Raw genomic sequence first — 22,935 nt, 5'->3', positions numbered from 1 at the left:
ATCATAGTCCATCCCTTTCAGTCCATGCAGTGCTGTCCTAAGACTGCGGCAACCAGACCATGGAGAGGATGCCCACCTCCTGGGGAAAACTGCACACCTTCCACTAGGGAAGAGAAACTTCCACACAGAGTTCTCAGAAGCCCCAGGAGAGCCAGTAAGAGAAAATAAAAACTTGTGCTTCTGCGCCACCTACAGGGAAATAAAAGAAAGACCTCAACCTATCAAAGTTCTTTTTATTTTTTTATTTAATCTTTATTATATTTTTCTTCATTACCATTTACCATTTCAAAAGTTCTTTTTTAATGGACCTTTCAGATAAATTTAATTTAAAAAATGCTTCCTAACATTAAAAAGGCAGCTTTCATTTCCACAAATGTCAAGGCAGAGAAATAATCCATCAAGTACAATGAATAACCAAGATAACAAGGGAATTCAGAAAGGAAAAAATTTTCAGAAAATAAACATAAAGACATGTAAATATGTGACTTAAATGACAGAATTCAAGATTGCTGTTCTGACAAACAACAATATCCAAGAAAACTCAAAAAGGCAATTCAACAAACTTAGAAATAAAATCAATGAACAAAAGGAATACTTCATCAAAGAGATTAAAATTGTATATATAAAGAAAGCAAACAGGCCCTGGCTGGTGTGGCTCAGTTGTTGGGCATTGTCCCATAAACCAAAAAGTCATGGGTTTGATTCCCAGTCAGGGCACATGTCTGGGTTACGGGTTCAGTCCCTGGTTGGGGTGTGTAGTGGAGGCAACACATCCATGTTTCTCTCACACACTGATGTTTCTCTCCCTCTCTCCTTCCCTTCTCCTCTCTCTAAAATCAATAAGCATGTCCTCAGATGAAGATTAAAAAAGAGAACAGAAAAGAAAAATTACGGAGCTGAAGAGCTCAATAAAAGAGACAAAGAATGAGCTAGCAAGCTTAGGAAAGAGAAGAGAAGAGAAGAGATGGAGGGAAGAATTAGTGACATATAAAATAGAAATCTAGAAATGACTCTTGTGGAGGAAGAGAATCAAGAGGAAAAAAGAAACAGAGCTCTCTATGAGAACTATCTGACTCCATTACAAACAGCAATATTAGAATAGTGGGTATATATACTAAGAGTTGAGAAGCAGGGGAAGGGAACAGAGAGCCTACATAAACAAATAATTGACAAAAACCCCACAAACCTTTGGAAAATACTGGATTCTCAGATATAAGAAGCAAACAGAATACCTATTTATCTCAATCTAAAAGAGACTTCTCCAAGACACATTATTATTAAAACTATAAAAAAATAACAACAAAAAAAGAATTCTCAAGGCACCCAGGGAAAAGGAGACAATAATCAATAAATGATATCTCATTAGATTATCATCAGATTTTTTAGCAGAAACCCTATGAGCGAGGAAAGAGAGAGATTAAATATCAAAGAATTGAAACAGAGAAATCACCAGCCAAGAATAATATATCCAGCAGAGCTGGACTTTTCCAGACATACAAAAGCTGAGGGAATTTACCACCACACCAGCTGCATTACAGGAAATACTGATGCGTACTCTTCTATCTGAAACAAACAGACAAAAAGATACAAAACTATGAGCAAGATTACTAACAAGACAGACCCTGAAATTGAAACCCTCACTCAGAATAGGGTATCAAAACCTTAAACAAACATAAAAGTTAAAGAAAGTAAAACCATTTTTTTAAAAAAGAAGAAAACAGCTACGGAAACTTGGAAGTAAATTCACAGCATTAAAAAGTGACCTGTGACAACAAAAACACAGAAGGGAAGGGGATAAAAAACTGAATTTGTACAGCTGAATGGAGATAAGGTACAACCGTTAAGAAAAAGGACTACTGTATGTATTAAAGTTGCTTTGCATAAACCTAATGGTAAATGCAAAAATATCTAGAACCGAAAAAAGATAACCAAAAAAAGGAGATGAAGGTGGAGGGAAATACAGAATACAACCAGATGAAAACAACAGGCAGAAACACGAGAGAAAAGAAACAATAGAGCCACAGAGCCACCAGAAAACAAAAGATAAAATTGCTATAGGAAATCCTCTTATATCAAGAATCGCCCTGAAGACAAATGGAATGAGCTCACTTATTAGAAGGTATGAGTAGCAGACTGACTCAAAAAACAAAACTCTCTATACAGTGCACTCCAGAAACACATCTCAGTTGCAAAGATAAAGACAGATTCAGAGTGAAAGGGTGGAAAATGACTCTCCAAGCAGACGGCATCCGCAGAAGGACAAGTGTAGCCATACTTACATCTGACAAATAGATGTCAAGTTTAAAAACGTAGCAAGAGCCAAAGATGGACATTTTATACTGACAAACGGGATGCTACATCAAGAGACATAACATTCTCAGTAGGCGGGCAGCCAATCAGGGAGCACTGAAGTGCATAAAGCAACTACTAACAGAAATGAAGGGAGAGACGGACAAAAACACTATCATAGTAGGGGACCTAAACATGCTATTCACAGCAATAGATAGATCATCCAAACAGAAAATCAATAAAGAAATATCAGCCTTAAATGATACATTAGACCAAGTAGACCTAATTGACACTTACGGAGCCTTCCGTGCCAGAACACCAGATCATACACTCTTCTCTACAGCACATAAAACACTCTCAAGGATAGATCATATGCTGGGACACAAAACCAGCCTCAACAAATTCAAGGAGACTGAAATCATGCCAAGCATATTCTCCAAGTACAATGCTTTAAAATTATAAATCAACTGCAAAAAGGAAGCAAAAAAAAGATACATATATGTGGAGATTAAATAACATGCTATTAAAAAATGATGGGGTCCAAGAAGAAATAAAAGGTGAGGTCAAAAGACAGAGAGAGACAATGAGAATGACAATATTACAAACCAAAACTTCTGGGATGCAGAGAAAGCAGTAATAAGAGGGAAGTTTACAGGCCTAGCTCAAGAAACAAGAAAAATCCCAAGTAAACAACCTAACATCACATCTAAAAGAAATAGAAAAAGAACAAAAGCAGCAGGAGAAAGGAAATAATAAAATTAGAGCATAATTAAATGAAATAGAGAACAAAAAGATGAAACAAAAAACTAATGCAACAAAGAGCTGGTTCTTTGTGAAGATTAATAAAATCGACAAACCCCTGGCTAGACTCACTACGGAAAAAAAAAAAGATTCAAACAAAATCAAAAATGAATGAGAAGTTACCACAGACATCACAGAAGTACAAAGGCTCATACTAGAATACTATAGAAGACTGTATTCCACCAAACCAATGACCCAGAAGAAATGGGTATGTTCCCAGGAACATATAACCTTCCTAGACCAAACCACAGAGAACTGGAAAATCTAAATAGGATGGCCGACAGTGAAGAAAGTGAAACAACCTTTCAAAACCTCCCAAAAAGTAAAATCCAGGACCAGACGTTTCACTAGTGAATTCTACCAAACATTCAAAGAAGATGTGGTACCTATCCTTCTCTCTTCAAAAAATTGAAGAGGCGATACTTCCTCACACGTTTTATGAGGCCAACATCGCCCTGACGTCAAAACCGGGCAAGGATAACACACACAAAGAAAACTGCAGACCAGTATGTCAGATAAATGCAAATGCACAAATCCTAAGCAAGATAAAGAATTAAAATTAACTGTACAGATAACATTATACCTAATGGTGAGATTAGAAGTTTTCCGACTAAGATCAGGAACAAAGCAAGAAAGTCGCCTCTCGCCATTCCTTTTCAACATCATCCTGGAAGACGAGAAAACAAAGGCTATGCAAATTGTGAAGGAAGAAGTAAAACTGCCTTTGGAAGTGACAACAGCATCGTGGTGGCATAAGACATCCCTCCTTATTGTACTCCTTTTAACCCTAAATTTGGCGCCATCCTGAACAAAAGTACTTTTGTGGGAATTGTGTAACTGAGCACGATACATCAAGGGACCCAGGAGAAGTCTTGCCCACCTGTGCGTCAGGTAAAAGGCAGACAGGCCTCAGTAGAGGCTGTGGAACCAGCAGGAGTCGGTGAACAGACCTCCGCCCCTTGTGGCTGCATTCACGGAAAACCCGGGGAGTTCTGATTTGGGCAACACAAAACCATGGACACGAAAGCCTTGCAGAAGTCCAGCCTTTTGAAGAACAGGTTCCTGCATTCCTTTGGAGTAATGTAACTGTTTGAATGGGGGAAGGGAAAGGAGTGAATGAGTCCTCAGTTAACCAGCTGTGCATCACACAGCTGGAGAAACCTGTTTTTCTCCCACAGCATCCAGAGTATTAAGGCAGGGCCTTCGTGACTGGGGAAGTATGAGCAGAAAAGGGTCAGATAAGAAATACGAAAGGGCATTAAAGAGACACAATTTCAGCTGAATGTTTTCATTACTCCAGCAGGAAGGCTGCTCATGAGCTGCTGCAAAAACTTAAATCATGGATGCCCCCCGACCTGACCTGTGAGCACCCCCAGCACCCCAAGTGCTAAACCCGTAATTCTCCCCACTTTGTGGCCTGCTCCTTGTGCGTACACCTGAGCGGATCAGCAAGAGCAAGCTTCAGCAGACAGGTATGTCCCTCAAAGAATCAAATCAGGGTACTTGGGCAAGGGAGAAAACACAAACTTGGGTTCTAGACACCTTCTGGAAAACAAAAGAGAGGTTGCCAGGAGCCATCTTCTAAGAACCAGAGAAGACATACTAGTTTAAGTATTCTGCCACTAGAGGGAGCTAGAAGTGTGGAGCAGGTGTACCCATAGAAGATTGGAGAACGACCCAAACATAAACAAGACCAATAAAACATATCTCCCACCTGAAGACAACTGGTAAAGATTTAAGGTGACTATTACTTCAAATGTGAAAACAGCAATGCAAAATTCCAAGAAACATGATGAATCAAGGAAACAAGGCATCATCAAAAGATAACAACAATACTTCAGCAACCAAACTCAAAGTCACAAAACTTAGTAATTTAGCTGGTAAAAAGTTCAAAATAGCTGTTTTTAGGAACTTGACAAACTACAAGAAAACACAGAAATACAATTCAACCAAATAGGTAAATCTCGTGGACAAAATTAAAATGTTAACAAAGAGATAGAAATCATAAATAAGAACCATAAAGAGATTCTAGAGGTGAAAAATTTAATTGGTGATTTTTAAAAATGTCATAAAGAACATCTACAGCAGAATAAGCCAAATAGAAGACAAAAATGGTGATCTAGAAGATAGGAACAGAGTAGAACAGGAAAAAGGAATAAGAGCAAAGAAAGCAACCATGACCTGTGGGAAACCATCGAACACAGAGGTATTAGAATAATTGGAGTTCCAGAAGCGGAACAGAGAAGAAAGGGCCAGGAAGTCTATTTAAAGAAACCATAGCTAAGAACCTCCCAAGCCTGGGATGAGACTTAGACATCCAAACTCACAAAATTAATAGATCGCCCCATTTCTCAATGCAAAATGACCTCCTCAAAGACATTATAATGACACTCACAGAAAATAAAGAGAAAGAGAAAATCCAAAAATAGCAAGAGAAAAAACAATTCTAATCTACAAAGCAATCCCTGTAAAGGCCAGGAGAGAGTGGAATAACATATTCAAACTACTGATGAAAAAAAGTCTGTCAAGAATACTTTATCCAACAACCTTATCCTTCAGGAGTGAAGGAGAAACAGAAACTTTTCCAGACAAACTAAAAGAGGGAGATCATCCCCACTAGACCTGCCTTACAAGGGATGCTGAAAGGAGTCCTTCCATCTGAAATGGAAAGACAATAATCTATACCATGAAAACATACAAAAATGTGTGACATGCTGGTAAAAGTAGATGCACAGATTGTTAAAACTCTAAATCTGTGATGTAATTATGAATTAACCATCAGCATTAGTATTCAGGTTAAGGGAAACGATTATTAAAAACTAATTACAGCTACTACAATTTGTTAACGAATGCACAAAAAGAGGTAAATTGTGGCATAAAAGGGGTAGTAAATGGTTAGAGCTTTTGTGTAAGATTGAAGTTAAGTTGCAATTAGCATAAGATGGACTATTTTCTCTATAAGATGTTTTATGTAAATTCATGGTAGCTGCAAAACAAAAAGCTATAGTAGATTCACAAAAGATAAACAGAGGGGAATCAAAGTACACCACCACAGAAAATCACCAACTCACAAAGGTAAGGAGAAAGAAAGAGGGAAGAGAACAAGGGAACTAAAAAACAGCCAGAAAGCAATTAAAGATACAGCATTAATAACTTCTTACATATCAACAACCAATGTAAATGTTAATAATATTAATGAACCAATCAAAACGCAGAAGGGATGGATAAAAAAGCAGAACCCAACTAAGTTCTTCCTTCAAGAGACTGACTTCAGTTTTAAAAACACACACAAGCTCAAAATAGAGATTATAAAATATTCCATGAAAGTAGAAACCAAAAGGAAGATGGGGTAGCTATCCTTATATAAGATAAAATTGATTTAAGCCAAAAATAATAATAAGACAAAAACAAGATTATTATATAATGATAAAGGGGTCAACTCCTCAAGAAGACACAACAATCATAACAAACACACCCAATTCTGGAGCACCGGATGTATTAAGCAAATACTAACAGAACTGAAGGAATTGACAGCAACGCAATAAAAGTGGGACACATCAATTCACCACTTTCAACAATGGGTGAATAATCCAGACAGAAAATCACAAGGAAATGTTGGATTTGAATCACACTTTAAGTCAATTGGACAGAGTAGGTATATATAGAACATGTCATCAAACATCAGTAGAAAGTACATTCTCAAGTTCATATGGAACACTACCAAGGCCAGGTCATATCATAGGCCACAGAAGAAATGTTAGCAAACTTAAGAAGATTAAAAACATATCAAGTATCTACTTGACCAAAATGATATGAAATGACAAATCAGCTAGAGAAAAGCTGAAAAATTCACAAACGTGGTAACAACACACTGTGGGCCACCAATGGGTCAAAGAAGAAATTATACAGAAAATAAAAAACACCTAAAACACATGACAAAGAAAACAGCACAGGGCAAAAATACCGGGATGCTGCAGCACAGCTCTTGGAGGTGATTTACAATGATAAATGCACTGTAAAGAAAACAGATAATTTCAAATAAGCCATCCAACTCTACCCCTAATGGAACTAGAAAAAGAAAAATAAGCCCAAAGTTAGGAAAAGAAAGGCAATTACAAAGATCATAATGAAATAAATAAGGACCAAAAAGAAAAAAATAAACAAAGATCAATGAAACTAAGAGTTTTTTGTAAAGATAAACAAATTGACAAGTCTTCAGCTAGACTACAAAAAAAATAGAAAGTGATATCACCAAGATGACAACATAGATTGTTCTCAAAGTCACTCCCTCTAAGAAGAAGAAAAACCAACAACTATTCATGGACCAGATGCCACCGAGAGACTCCCAGACACGGGTGAGACTAACACTGACCCGGGCACCACGTGGGCGGGGACAGACTGTGTTGCCCCTCCCCCAGGCCGGCACACCACCTGAGAAGTCTTCCCTGAGCCTACCATTCCGCCAGCAGGAAAAGATTGCTCAGTGTGAACATCCAAGCCTCCCAGCATTGCGAGTCGCTTCCTGGGAGTGTCTACTCCGATTCTGCTCACAGAGATCATGGAAGAATTGGTGAGGCTTGCCCACTGGGGCTCTGATTTGAGGGAGGGGGAAGGAGGGGCTTGCAACAACCAGGATCTTGTCCCAGTTCCCACCTGCAGTGCCCAGGCAGTAGTCCCAAACAGCAGCTTTGTTCATCTGCGGACCGGGGCAGTGCCGCAGTAGGACCAGGGAACCTGACAGGTACAGCTCTGCCTGATTGGGGACCTCAGACAAAGAGCCTTGCCACCTCTGGAGCCTGGTGCTCCCTCGCCCCAGCCGGGGAGCTGAGTAATAGCCCTGTCCACTGCTGAGTGTAGTTCCCAGCCCTACACAACCAGAAATCCTGGCCAATTTAATTCTATAACATGGTCTCTATACCCCCCTCTGCCTACAAATTTAGGGACCCAACACAGCTCCATATTGAAACCAGATGCAGCAGGGCCTACCAGTTGGGAAAGGTCATCAAAGAGACGTGACCATGGGTTTGACCCACAGCTGTATGTACCTGGGGAATTTGAGACTCCCACTCTCCACGGAGCTTGCAACAGGTGCTCTGCTCGCTTTCCCTGGGCTAGAAGCTACTCGAGGATACGATCTTGAGATAGAAATGTGGTGAAGAGACTACCTGAACCAGGGATGTGACTAAACCCGGATAAGGCCCCTGTGTACTTGACTGACCCAGTTAGGGCCTCTGCACTAACTTCTGGAAATCTCGTGGACTGGTGCAGAAAACTACTTGTCCTGAAGCTGCGCAGGACAAGCCTGTGAGCTGCTGGGCAAACCTGCCGCCTACCCACCTGCAGTGGCCTGCTGCCTTCTGCAGTATGCCCCTGCCTTCCACATGCAAGAACCAGTTTCAGGTTATACTCAGAAAGCTCTGGAGGAGGGCGCAACCCAACACTAGCATGCAGTAGAAACCAAATAAATGCTGGATAAATTAATGAGTGATCCTAAAAACTGAAAAACGTCCCAGACAAATGTGATTTGGGGAGACACCAATCACGTGCTTACTTACTCCATGTCCACTGCACTTTGATGAACAATTAAGGAACTCGCTCTTAAGCATCCTCGATTCTACACATTCACGATTTACACAAACCTAATGAAAAAAAGATTCCTAGTCAGAGAAATTCAGCTATCTTAACATTACAATCTGTAACTTTATAACATAAAATCACAACCATTGAATGAAATAAATATCCATTTAAGTACTGCTTTTTCTGTACCCCACAATTTTTATGTTGTATTTTCATTTAATGAAATGTATTTTTCAGTTTGTGGGGTATATGTGTTATGTAGGATGTGTTGTTTAATCTCCAAATATTTGAGATTTTTCAGGTGTGTCTACTGTAAACTATAAACTGTGGGTGCTAATGATATGTCAGTGTATGTTGGTCAGTTGTAACAAAGCTACCAAGAATGTTCTATCATACAGGACTGACAGTATTACTAAAGGTTACCTGGTAAAATTTGTTTTCATACATTATCACTGAGAAGAACTACCCATGTTATAGAAAAGACTCTATTCTTACTAAATTACCAATTGAATAATATCAAATCATCTGCTGACTTGCTTTATTTTGTATTTGTTTTGGCTCCATGGCCTAAATCTATCTACTGAGCTTCCAGGCACAACCTCCCCTCAAGGAGGCCTTGGTGACTCCTAGGCAGGAAGCGGAAGTCAGGCAAAGATCTGGTCAGGAATGAAATGAGACTTTGAAGTAAATTTATTTTCTCCAGATTTATGTCAGCCTCAGAAATCATGAATTATAATAACAATGAATAATAGTAGCCAACTTGTATTTAACTTTTACTACATTTAGACATTGGGCTAACCACTGCATACTGTTATCTCATTTAATCTCCTCAATAATCCTGAGAGTAAACGCTATTATTACCCCCACTTTACCTATAGGCGTGGGATCTCAGACTGGGTAGGCAACTAGCAAACTGACAAAATGCAGCAGGTGAAAATTTGATTGTATACAGCCTCATCTGACTTGTGTTCTTATCAACTGGGCCACAAAGAGACACATATTAACCAGTGGGATTTCTTCTTTTTTTCCCCAAGAAGAAAAGTAAATTTCCATGCTGCACACTACTTAACTACCATCTGTTACTGAGCTCTCTCCCTCCTCACTCCAGTCCCAGACCACTTGGAAGTGCTTCCTTGCTCACAACATTGAAATTCTGAAAAGGATCAAACAGTCCCGTTTCCCTCCGAATATCTGGAGTCTCGTTTAAGCTTATTCGTGTCCTTTTTATCTAAATAGGTAAGGTTATAGAGCACTACAAGTGAATTTAAATTTCATACTGAAATAAAAATAGGTAATAAAGAAGTGAATAAAATTAGATTTAAGAATGAATGTTCGCTTACTTACCCTCCCTTCATCACAATGAGAGCCGTCCTTGACCATCATCGGGTCTGTAACCAGGCCGTGCAGACTGTAGTCCAGAGTTATGCATACGACATTGCGTACATAAGCATAGAGCACAGCGACATTGTCTTGATAGAAAGGAGTTCGAGTAGGGTAGGTGCAAATCAACCTTCCACATATGAGATTCCTGCCAACGCAATAAAGTTATGATTGTCATACGTTAGGCATTTATTGGAAATGCTTCAGACTTGCTTTCTTTGCCAAAAAAATTAAAATAAATGGTTCATCATTTATGGCAATGTATCTAGGGAAATGTAACACTGTAGCATTTAAAGTAAAAAGTAAAAAAGTACAAAGCCATTGATACGAGATTATCTTTCAATGCTCCTAATTGCCTATTATTCACTGTGAAGATTGATGTACTTGTTATGAAATACTCCATTCACTCAAGCAAGCATGTTATATGATATGAAAATAAACAAACTGTGATCTCTACCTTGAAGACCCTACAGTCTCATACTGAATGTGATGTGCTGTTGAGTTGTACACTTGAAACCTATATGGTTTTGTGAGCCAACGTCACCCAATACATTCAACTTAAAAAGTATAATTGTTTTAAAAAGTGCTACAATTTAAATGAACAAATTCTTACAGAATTTTAGGATGAGGACACATTCTAATTTAACAGGCAGAAAAAACTTGAAACAGAACACACCATCTGACTCAAAACTTACAAATAGTAGGATTTCAACAGTCAGCGTAAGTCATTTCTAAACAAAAGTCACAGCAGGAGCAAATCAAGGAAGCACCAAGTACGTGTTACGTTTACCTGTCCACAAATTCCATGAGTACAAGGGCCCTGGATGAGTTGCTAACTAGTATCTAGCCCAGTGTCCAGCACATACTAAGTTCTTAATAAATGTTAAAGTAAATTCATGACCAATATATCAAAGAGCTGGCCCTTCAGATGCCAGGAAAAATGAACTTCATTTTTATAGACACTAGGTGGTCTTCAGTTTGGGCAAGAAATCAAATGAATGGGGACAGTATTTTTATAAAGAAGAACGAGCAGATTAAGAAAGAAAAAGTGCAATAGACATTATTAGTTTCAATCATGTACTGGATTTGGGAGTCTAATAGTCATCTGCATATGTTTATAAATTAGATGTAAATTTAAGCCTGTAGCACAAGAAAGATGCCAGGGTGTGAGATTTGGATTTGAAACTCACTCCCATACACGTGTAGCACTTGGAACTACTGGAATGAATGACACAAATGAAGAAAAACCAAAGATAGAATCTTACGGAACACACGAAAAGTATCCTTAATATTCGCATAGCCTACCTCCATTGGCAGAAACGATATTGGCCTCTCTGCATACCGCAGTTCCCAAACCTGTCAATTTGAGATTGTATTTCTTCATAGCAGGCAAACGGAGCATTTGATGAACCTGTCAAAGTTTAAAATATATTTGAATTAACCCCCCCTTTCTTTTTCCTCTTCTTCATTTCCTTTTCCTTTTTCTCTATTATTATCTAATTCAAAAAAAATTTCCTAATGAGGTTGTAGAGGAAGAGAAAGAATTAAAGTGAAAGGCAGTAATTGTGGTTATGCCTCCTTTTGCTTCATTTTCTGTTATTTTCATCACAAAAGCTATGAGGGGAGAGAAGTCACAGAACTCTAAAACATGAGAGAGGGTTCTGTGAGAGCAGGCAATAGAAAGATAACACAAGAAAATTATATTTGTTCTCCAAGGTTCTGAGTAGGACCTCATAAAAAATCCAGGTCTATAACGTAATTTCATTGAAGAAACATTGTATCATCAAGAAGTCTAAAATAAAAGGACCAAAATTGCCAACCTATATATTTAACTGTTTTCCTTCATTACTGCATTACTTTTATTATCACTTTGCAAAAAATACTAAAATCTTGGCAACTTACAATACCCCTGTGTAATGTCACAGTTCCTGGAAGTCGTAAAAAACAAATCAATATACGAAAATCAATTGTATTTCTACACACAAACAACAACTGGAAAATCATGTTTCACAGAAACAACAGTTTTTATAATAGCACCAAAACCCAAAACCTCATTGGAAATAATGCAAAACAAAGATGTGGAAACCATGTTCACTATAAACTGCAAAACATGCCAGAAGAGGGAATGTTCTAGTGAGGGGAAGTGCTGCTCTGCACCGGTGCAGAAACCCGGTGTCTTCGAGCTGGCACTGTGCCTGGTCCATGGGTCAGGGTGCTGCGCTCCAATGCGTGCTGAGTGAGGTCAGACAGAAGGTGTCAAGAACCATGTGATTTCACTGCTGTGTGAGGTGTAAAACTGAAAGGAACAAATGAACAAACAAGAAAACAAAAACTCACCGACAGAGACAACGGGATGGTTATCAGAGGGAAGGTGGGTGAGGGGCACAGTAAAGAGTAGAGGGGGTAAAGGGGGTCAAATACAGTGACGGAAAAAGATTTGACTTCGTGTGGTGGGCTCACAATGCAATATATACAGATGATGTGCCATAGAATTGTATACTTGAAACCTACATAATTTTATTAACTAATGTCACCCCAATAAATCTGATAAAAAAGAAAAAAGTGTTTATGGTCGCATAATTCTGTAAAGGGGCAACTTTTATGGTATGTGAATTATATCTCAAAAAATATTAATAAAAAAAATAGCCCTGGCCTGGTGGCTCAGTTGGTTGGAGCACTGTCCTGTCCACCAAAAGATTGCGGGTGTCACCCCGGTCAGGGCACATACCTAGGTTGCAGGTTCAAACCCTGGCTGGGGTGCATATAGAAGGCAACTGATTGATGTTTCTCTCTCTTTCTCTCTCTCAAAAAAAATCAATAAACATATCCTTGGGTGAGGAATAAAGTGAATGAATGAATGAATGAATGAATGAATAAGCCAAACTCAAAGAAATGAAGAGGACAGCGGTAGTTCCCATGGGCTGGGAGGTGGGAGAAAAGGGGAGATGTCAGTCAAAGGGCACACACTTCGGTTATAAGAGAAACAAGTTCTGCAAGTCTAATGTGCAGCATGATGCCTCCGATGTACTTGAAATTATATACTTGAAAGCACATCACATACTTGAAGGTTGCTAAGAGAGTAGATCTTGAATGTCTCACCACACAAAAAAATCAGTGGTAATTATGTGACATGATTCAAGTATTAGCTGATGTTATGGTGCTAATCACTTTGCAATATTTGGGTATCAAATCAACATGCTGTACACCTTAAACTTACACATTGTGTAAGCAGAGGGTAGGGAAGACTTAAATGTGAGACCAGAAACGATAAAACTCCTAGGATAAAACATAAGAAAAAAGCTTTTGGACATTGGTCCAGGCAATAATTTGTTTGCATGTAACACAAAAACACAGGCAGCAAAAGCTAAAACAGACCAGTGGGGGCAGCATTAAACTAAGGAACTTCTTAGGAAAGAAAACAATCAACACAGTGAAAGGGGAACACAGAACAAGAGAAAATATTTGCCGATATATATCTGATAAGGGGTTAATCTCCGGAGTATATGTTACAATTCAATAACAAATACAAATAATGGGATTCACAATAGCAAAGACTTAAAGGGACATTTCTCAAAGGAAGACATTGAAGTGACCATCAGATACGTGAGAAGGTGAGCTCAGCATCACGGATCGGGGAAATGCAAATCAAAACTGCAGCTCTTATCTTTCAGGATAACTCTATATACATAATTATGGATATTTTGAGTAGTTTCATTGTGGCAACTACTTCACAATGTATATAACATCAAAACATCAATCATATACTAAAAATATGTGCATTTTAGTTGTCAATTATACCTTAATAAAGTTTGAAACAAATATATAAGTTGAACAAAATTAAGAATTTAAATTTATATATTTATATACAACATAAATATATGGAATATAAATTATATATAATTGACCACTGTCTTGATAATGTTAATCAACTATTGAAGACCAACAACTTAGATGCTACAAAGCAGTGTTACCTTTTCCAAATATAGACTGACAGCGGGCATCGAGATCTTGGCACTCTCCACTGTAACAAATGTATTTTCTTTTACACGGACGCCCATTGAGTATAGTCACATCAGGAACACAGTCTCCTGAGCTTCCATTGCAAGATTCGGGAAGATCGCACTCGGGATGCGCCACGGGCCTACATACCGAGCCTGCTCTAGCAAACTGGTAGGAATTAAAATACAAACAATAAAGCACTATATATAAGACTCCTGTGTTTATCAGTATTTATTTCAAAACTGTGTTAATTTTATTCATAGGTTGTTAATGTACTCATTAATGTCTCTAAATATCTTGTATATAGAATATTGTGCTAATTATATTGAAAAACATGAGTGTTATTAACTAAAATGGGAGATAAAACATATGCAAAAGGAAAAGTATAACATAAATATGGTGTGATGAGAGCCAAGGTTTCGTTTGTGTTTTGGCGCAAGGGAAGAAAAATCACTTTTAGCTTGTGATAATTATTCCTTTTGGGTAAGAATAGTGTAATTTACACAACTTCCAAATAAAATATAGTTATTCAAATCACAGTCTGTAAATATGGAATATCTGTAATTACAATCTTTCTCCTGAATTATCCCATAGTTAGTTAATGCTTCCACATATAGAATTCTAAAAATTTATAAAGAATCTTAAACAAGCATCTGTCTCATAGCCCTTAATCGATGGTTTCCAGGTGACACTGACAAGATCAGCAGTAAGAATGTAACCACACGGTAAGATTCTAGAGAAAATAACATAAAACTGTGTTACTGAAGGACAGTCACGGACAGAGAACCCAGGGTAGGTAGTTTAACAGAGAGATTCTCATACAATGAGTTTGTTACAAACATATTCAAAAAACAGAAAAGCAAAACGGGACAGGAGTAACCATCTTTTTCATATCAGCTAAAATGTGACCTTTAAGACAAATTATCTTTGAATACTAAGTTTATAGTTTAAATTTTGTGCTAACATTTGGAACTGTTAGTTCTAGTAAGTTTCATTATTTACACATTTATGGGAAACTGCTGTCTTCCAATAAACCTACAGACACCTATCCCTACCAGTAACATTTTTATTTGTAAAATGTAAATGTTGGAGAAAGTGAATGAAAATAATCCCTTTTAATGGAGATTTTCTACATTGGAGGATTCTGTAATAGCTCTCAATCAAGGCTTGGAAACAGCAGCATCAAGTAAGGGCAAATAATAGGATTAGAAAAAGGCCTCAACATCCAACCGAAGTTCACAAAATTAGAAGCCTGATTCTGAATGTAGTATCTTTTTTTTTACTTGGAAGGTCACTTGACTGACTGACAGCTCTAGGTCCAAGTGCTGCAGAGAACCTCAGACACGATTCGGTTTACCCCTGGGTGGTGTTAATAAACTGAAGTCTTACTCTACAGTTGTGGCAGCAGAGCCCTCGATCACACTCTGATCCTGGTTTCAGCACGCAGTTCACGGGATCGCAACAGCTGGTGGGTCCACATTGCTACGAATGAGTGGGATGCAAATAAAGGTACGTTATAATAAAACTTTTGTGGGGGCTATATTTACTGTGCTTTTGGGTTTGGGGAAAGAATATGAACACTTTCAACATTTATAGGTTTTTGCTTCTCTAAACAATTAAAATACTAAGGTACTTCAGGTCAAAACAGAGTAACTGGAACCCCACTAACTCTAATCAACTAGAATACTGGGCAAAACACCTGGAACACTTTTTCCAGAAACTGGATAATAGTAACAGAGACAATGGTGGTCACCAGCGCCTGGAGGATGGGAGAAAAGGGGAGAACCTGATTTAAAAAATACCAACTTTCACTTATAAAATGAATTATTTCGGAGAAACTAATGTACAGCATGATGCCTCCAGTTAACTATAATGGATTATACACTTGAAATTTCATAAAAGGACAGAAGTAGTATTCTCACTACACACAAAAGAAATAACTGTGAAGTGACGAACATGTTAGATTGTAGCAATCATTTCACAATGTACGCATATAGCAAAACACCGCCCTGTACACCTTAAACACATATACCATTGTTATTTGTCGACTACACCTCAATAAATCTGGGGGAAAGGGGTGTGTAGAGTTTAGGCCCACTGCAAAGTTAAAGAGAACAGTCCCTAAGGCTTGCCTCATCTTTACACCAATGATCAGTTCGGTGGAGCTTGATAATTTACCTGAAGTACTCACAGCTCTCACTAAAAGCTGGTACATGCAACAGCTATGGTTTGTTGCATGAAAAGGATACAAATTAAAATCAGCCAAGAGAAGCACGAAACTTGAAGCTCCCACTACCTTCACCCCATAGAATCACAGTCACACTGCACCCCAAGCACTGACATGTAGTTTGAGGCCAGTGTTATCCTAATACCAAACCTAGTCAAGACATTACAGGAAAAGAAAAGAACATAACAATATCTCTCATAAACATGGATGCAACAATATTCAATAAAAAATTAGAAAATCAAATTGAACAACGTGTAAAAAATATGCGCCGCAAGCAAGTGGGATTTATCACAAGTATGCAAGACTGGTTCATCAATCAAAGATGAATTAATATAATCCATCATATTGACAGGCTGAAGAAAAAAATCGTATGATCATAACAACGGATATATTGAACAGAATAAGCATCTAACAAAATCCAAGTCTCACTTATGCAAAATGTTAGCAACACGGGAATAAAGGGAATCTTTCTCAAGCTGATAACAACCAACTAAAATAGAGTCGACAGCTGACATCACACTATGGGGAGATATGCTTTCCCCTTACGATCGGGAACAAGGCAAAGATGCCCCCTCTCACCACTGCTGTCAAAATCTTAATGCAATAATATGAGAAAATAAAATTTAAAAAAATACGTGTTAGAAAGAACTAAAACTGTTTTGTCCACAGATTACATGATTGTCTATGTAAAGAAACTTATAAATAATTGGCCAAACAATTACAGCAACAACAAAAATTTCCCAAGGCTAGTAAGTAATTACATCAAGCTTTCTAGATACCAAGTTAGTAAGCAAAATTCAACAGTTTTCCTGTATAGCAACAATAGAAAAAGTGAGAATTTAACATAAAAAACACAATTCCATTTACATTACTATCAAAAACAATGAAATTCTTGGGAATAATTCTAACAAAATTTCACAAGATCTATGTGAGAAAAACTAAAAAAATCTGGTGAAAGAAATCAAAGACAGTATAAATAAATAGAGAGATATTCCAAGTTCACGGATAGGAAAACTCAGTATTATTAGGTCATCAGTTCTTCCCAACCTGATCTAGAAAATCGATATAATTCCAATAAAAATGCCAGCAAGTTGACAAACTGACTCTCAAGTTCATCTAAAAAGGCAAAGGACCTGCAATAGTGAATATAACACACATGGAGAAAAAGGAAGAGGAAGAGGAAAACTGAGGGAATGACAATACCCAATTTCAAAACTTACTATAAACTGAAATAATGAATGGATGGTATTCCAAAGGAACAGACAGAGATCATTGTTCATGGAGGGTGACCAGACTCAGACACAGAGGCCAGACTGACAGCTCTCAGAGGGGTGGGGAGATGGCTGCAAAAGGCACAGGGATTAAGAAAAACAAGCAAACAAAAAAACCCACACAGCCACAGAGAACAGTGTGGTGATTACCAGAGGGCAAGGGGAGTGGGGGAAGGTGGCGGAGGATAAAGGGTGGATAAACGGTGATGGAAGGTGACTAGACTCTGGGTGGTGAACACAATACAATATACCACTGATATATTATAGAACTGTACATTTGAAACATATATAATTTTGTTGACCCATGTCACCCCAATAAAATCATTAAATTGAAAAAAAGAAGAAGACCTAAATTTAATACCATGTGCACAGACTGGCAGACTCAATATCGGTATGGATACAATACTGTTTCTTTTTTTGTACTTTTTTAAAAAAATTATTTAATTGTTCAATTACAGTTGTCTGCATTTTCTCCCAGCCCCTCCCCCCTACCCCAGCCAAACCCACCTCCTTCCCTCACTTCCACCCTCCCCCTTGGTTTTATCCTTGTGTCCTTTATAGTAGGGGAGAAGGGTCTTCAGGGACTACTATAATGGATACAATACAATTTCAATCAAAGTCCCGACATTCACATTTGGATTCTCTAATTTATATGGAAATACAAAGGTCCTAGAAGAGTAAAACTATCTTGGAAAAGACATAAAAAAATAAGTCTTTTTTCAAGACTTACTATAAAAGTACATTAATTAATAAAGCATAGAACTGGCATAAGAACAGGCATAAATCAAAAGAAAAGAATCCAGGAATAGACATGCAGGTGTGGTAATTTATTTTCATAAGGATGGTAAGGTAAAACAATGGTGAAAAGGTAGTTATTTTAATAAATACTGCTAGAAAAAATCATTATTCTTAGGGAAGAAAATGAATGTCAAGCCAAATCTCTCAACAAACACAAAAACAAACTCGAACGGAAGACAGACTAAATTTAAAAGTTTTAATTGTATAACTTCTGGTAGAAAACACAGGAGAAAATATTCATTACCTTAGGTGAGTAAAGATTCATTAGGACAGAAAAACTGTGACAATAGCAGAAAAATGATAATTGGGCCTTATAAAAACAAATAGTGCCTGCTATGCAAAGACGGTAAGAAACTAAAAGGGTAATCCACAGACTGGAAACAAGTGTGTGTCATGTTCATGTCTGACAAAGAAACGGTATCTAGCCTATGTCAACAATAAAAATAAACAACTTAATTTTTAAAACGGGCAAAATATTTGAGATTATTCAGCAAGGAATGGCTAACGAGGACATGAGAACATGCTCGACATCACCGGGGGCATCCAGGAAGTACAAACCAAACCCTCTGGAGCGGCTGAAATGTAAAGCCCGCAGTACGGTTTCCGGTGAGGGTGTGGAGGCAATCACAGTTTCACACACTGTTGACAGGTGTGTAAAATGATGCAACCACTTTGGAAGAGAGTTTGGAAGACAGTTTCTCATAAAAATACACTTATCATATGACTCAGCAGCTCTTTCAGGAATTCAGAATAATAGCCCAATACTGTTAACAACTCAAATGTACATTACCAGGTGGATAGAAAAACAGATTGCATTACACCAAAACGATGAAATATCACTCAAAAGAAGAAGAAACTGTTATGACATAAAACAATGTGGGTGAATCTCAAAACACTGTATTGGAAGGAAGAAGCCAGACACAAAGAATGTGTGTTATCATTTCTTTCATGTGACTTTCTTTTTTTTTTTTAATTTTTATTGTTATTCAATTACAGTTGTCTGCAGAGGAGGAGAAACGACTGCAAAGGGGGCGCGAGGTAACTTTTGGGTGCAAAGAAAACAGCCTGTATTTTAATTGCACTACTGCTTATAAACATCAGTCAAAACTCATCAATCAGCGTATTTAAAAAGAGTACATGTTATTGTATTTCAATTATGCCCCAATAACTGTGATTTTAAAATAAAGAAGAGCAAAGAGGGAAGACTTATTCTACCAAATGTTAAAACATAATACAAAGAAAGGCACAGTAATTAAAATGACATAATGTATGCACAAGTACATTCAAACCCATATATGTATGAAACCTTAGTATCATTTCCACTATTCATTTTGTAATCATAGAAATGTACGGTATCTGCTGGACTGCTGCGAATACTTCATTGTCTAGAATCACTATATCCTGGACGTTTAGCATTCCTATTTTCAGGACTTCCCCTTAAACATAACCTAATGTTCAGATTGTAGTATTAACACAGACCTCCATCACCATATTACCGGTTCCTTCATGAACTGAGATCCTAGCGGGTCCCTGACGGTCCACTGTCACATTAAGCTTCAGTAAGACATTTATAAAATGCCCAACGGTTAGTCACAGGTTCGAAAAGATCTTACGTATTTTGTCTGGAACCCAAAACCTCATTCTAGATCCCCATTTTTCCCATCAGCAATAATTTTTTGGAGTACACTTGTTTAAAACTCTTTAACCTATAAAATTCAGACAGTGTATTCTCATCTACACTTCAACCTTGATTTCACTTACTGCCACATTCTACGTGCTGCTCAGTCATATTTGAGATACATAACATTGATGACAAGGAGATTAACTAACTAACACAATCACTTTATTAGCCACTGTTCCCCGTTACCGGACTCACCTCCTCAGTCCCGCAGTCACAGACCTCAGGGCTCTCCACTCTGCCGTTGCCACAGATTCCTGCTCGAGCCACCTGCATTTGCGGTTTATTCTGGAGACACTTGGCACCCATATTTGAAATGAAATGTTTAAAGTCACTCAAACTGCAACTGCTAAAAGTCTTCACACCACTGGATTGCCTAAAGGTGAGTCCGTATAATGTTGTTGGAAGTATATTCTTGAAAGCACAACTCTATATTATATAAATTAATTTCAAAATGTTAAATAATAAAAAATAATCAATGTTCACAATGAAAGCTTAGAAGCTAAAATCATTCTTGAGGAGGTCATGTGATTTATTCACTGGAATACATGTCCTTATTGAAACAAAATTAAGCACAACTCAAGAGCAAAAACAAACAACCAATTAGAAAATGGGTAAAGGTCTTGAATAGACATTTTTCCGGAGACAACATACAAATGGCTAGCTGGTGTATGTGCACAAAATCACTAAACATCAGGGAAATGCAATCAAAACCACAATGCGATATAACCTCACACCTGTGAGAATGGCTAATTTTTTAAAAAAAACAAAGATAAGTTCTGGCAAGGAGGTGAAGAAATCGAAACCCCGGTACACTGCTGATGGGAATGTAAATTGGTACAGCTGCTATGGAAGACAGTAGAGAGGTTTTTCAAAAAACTGAAAATACAACAACACATATAATCGAGAAATCCCACTTCTGAGTATACAGACTGGGTATACACATTAAAACCCCCTACCATGATTGTATTACTGCCAACCTCTCACTTCAAGTCCACCAATTTTGTTTATATACTCAGGTGCTCCTGTGTTGGGTGCAGTCTGTTTACAAGGGCTATATATGCTCTTGTTGGATTGATCCCCTTCTCATTATGTCCTTCTTTGTCTCTTATTATAGCCTTCTTAAAATCCATTTTGTGTCTGATACTGATATTGCTGCCCCAGATTCTAACACATTCTAACAGGTCTGAGGCAGTATCTCATGGCAGTTTTGGTTTGAAATCAGGATCAGATATCTGCACTCCCATATTCATTGCGGCCTTATTCACAATAGGCAAATATATAGAAGCAACCTAAACATCCACTGACAGATGAATGGATAAAGAAACTGCGGCATATACATGCAATGGGACATTATTCAGCCTGGAAAAAAGGAGATCTGACATGTGCAACAACATGGATGAAGCCTGAGGACATGATGCTAAGTAAAATAAGCCAGAACAGAAGCATAACTACTGCAAAATCTCACTTATATGGAGTATCTAAAAGAGTTAAACTCGTAGATGCAGAGAGTAGAATGGTGATTGCCAGGGGCTAGGAGAAGGGAGGCATAAGGAATTGTTCAATAGGAGTAAAGTTTGTTACGCAAGATGGATACACTCAAGAGGTCTTCTGTACAACATCGTGCCTATAGTTAACAATGCTGTATTGTTTATTTAAAAAATTTGTTAAGAGGACTCCTACAAGGAAAAAAATAAGAATAGATTAATTTTATTTTTATAAGCATTACAAACTAAATCCACCTTTAAGTTTTTCTGAGTTTTGGGGTGGGATTTATGCCAATTCTTCCACAGAGAGAAAGTGGCTGGATGTGTGTATGATACCTCTGCCGAGGTGAAATAAAGCTGAAATGATGGCGTGGAGAAAACTCTCTATCCTTTTATGTAAATTCCCGTATGAGTATCAGCCACTTTCCAAATTTGCTTCTACTTCCTCCATCTTTGCCCTGATCACCACAAAATTAAGAATCAAGCTCTTTGAAAGTCTGAATCTATTCCAATGTTTTCCAATGTTTATTCATAGGTCTGTACTACATATATAATGTGATAGCTAATTCATTAAATTTAACTTACTTGAGGTAACAATTTTGTCATCTGTGTCGTTAACATCACATTCTCAGCACAGTTCTTAGTGAACACAGAATCAATTGTCTAGTAACAAACATTTGTTAGGCAAACTATACTATCCTTAGTCCAGAACATGTTACAGAAATTAAACCAGTGTACAGAGAAGCTAAATCCTCAGCAAACTCAGACAGTTTATAAATTAGTAGGGCCAGTCACACACAGTTGAAGGCTTCAAATTCAGGTACTTTTTACCCAAAAATTCATCTTTGAACATTACACAATTCAATAAAATATTTGCTATGAAAATTAATAGATATTTTACTCAAAAGCATATATTTTGATAATCTGACCACTAAAATTGAAAGGTGAAGAAAATTTATAATTAAAAATCTATATGGCCCTGGCTGGTGTGGCTCAGTGGACTGAGCACTGGACTGGTAACCAAAGGGCTGTGGGTTGAATTCCCAGTCAGGGCACATGCCTGGGTTGCAGGTCAGGTCCCCAGTAGGGAGCAAAAGAGAGGCAACCACACAATGATGTTTCTCTCCCTCTCTTTCTCTCTCCCTCCCCCTCTGTCTAGAAATAAATAAATAAAATATTTTAAGAAAAATAAATAAATACATAAAATCTGCATGAGATTTTCACTCTGGAAACTATTTATAGTCAACTATATATAATTTATAATAATAATATATATATATAAAATCCCTAATTATTCACCATTTTGCTGCCCATAATAGCAGATTTTAAGAACATATATTTCCAAAGCTTATTTGTAATCAGTTATCTGGAGGTTTTCTTTTTTCATTTATTTGGTAGAAATTTTGCATTCTGAATTCTAACACCATG

General features: G+C 37.6%; 1 protein-coding gene across 1 annotated transcript in view; it reads right to left on the bottom strand.

Annotated features, from left to right (window-relative positions):
• The window catches only part of ADAM32 (ADAM metallopeptidase domain 32), a 109,654-nt gene that overhangs the window by 23,004 nt on the left and 63,715 nt on the right, over nucleotides 1-22,935 (bottom strand). The window contains exons 12-17 of the mRNA XM_053916360.1: nucleotides 20,219-20,396; nucleotides 15,436-15,528; nucleotides 14,019-14,214; nucleotides 11,353-11,458; nucleotides 10,012-10,195; nucleotides 8,646-8,729 (exon numbers count right to left, since the gene is read on the bottom strand). Of these exons, the coding sequence (XP_053772335.1) occupies nucleotides 8,646-8,729; nucleotides 10,012-10,195; nucleotides 11,353-11,458; nucleotides 14,019-14,214; nucleotides 15,436-15,528; nucleotides 20,219-20,396 (841 nt within the window). The remainder of the gene's footprint in view (nucleotides 1-8,645; nucleotides 8,730-10,011; nucleotides 10,196-11,352; nucleotides 11,459-14,018; nucleotides 14,215-15,435; nucleotides 15,529-20,218; nucleotides 20,397-22,935) is intronic.

The sequence above is a fragment of the Desmodus rotundus genome, chromosome 13, assembly GCF_022682495.2.
Source record: "Desmodus rotundus isolate HL8 chromosome 13, HLdesRot8A.1, whole genome shotgun sequence".
In the NCBI taxonomy this organism is placed as follows: domain Eukaryota; kingdom Metazoa; phylum Chordata; class Mammalia; order Chiroptera; family Phyllostomidae; genus Desmodus; species Desmodus rotundus.
Note: the sequence above shows the minus strand (reverse complement) of the source record. Positions and strands in the feature narration are given on the sequence as shown.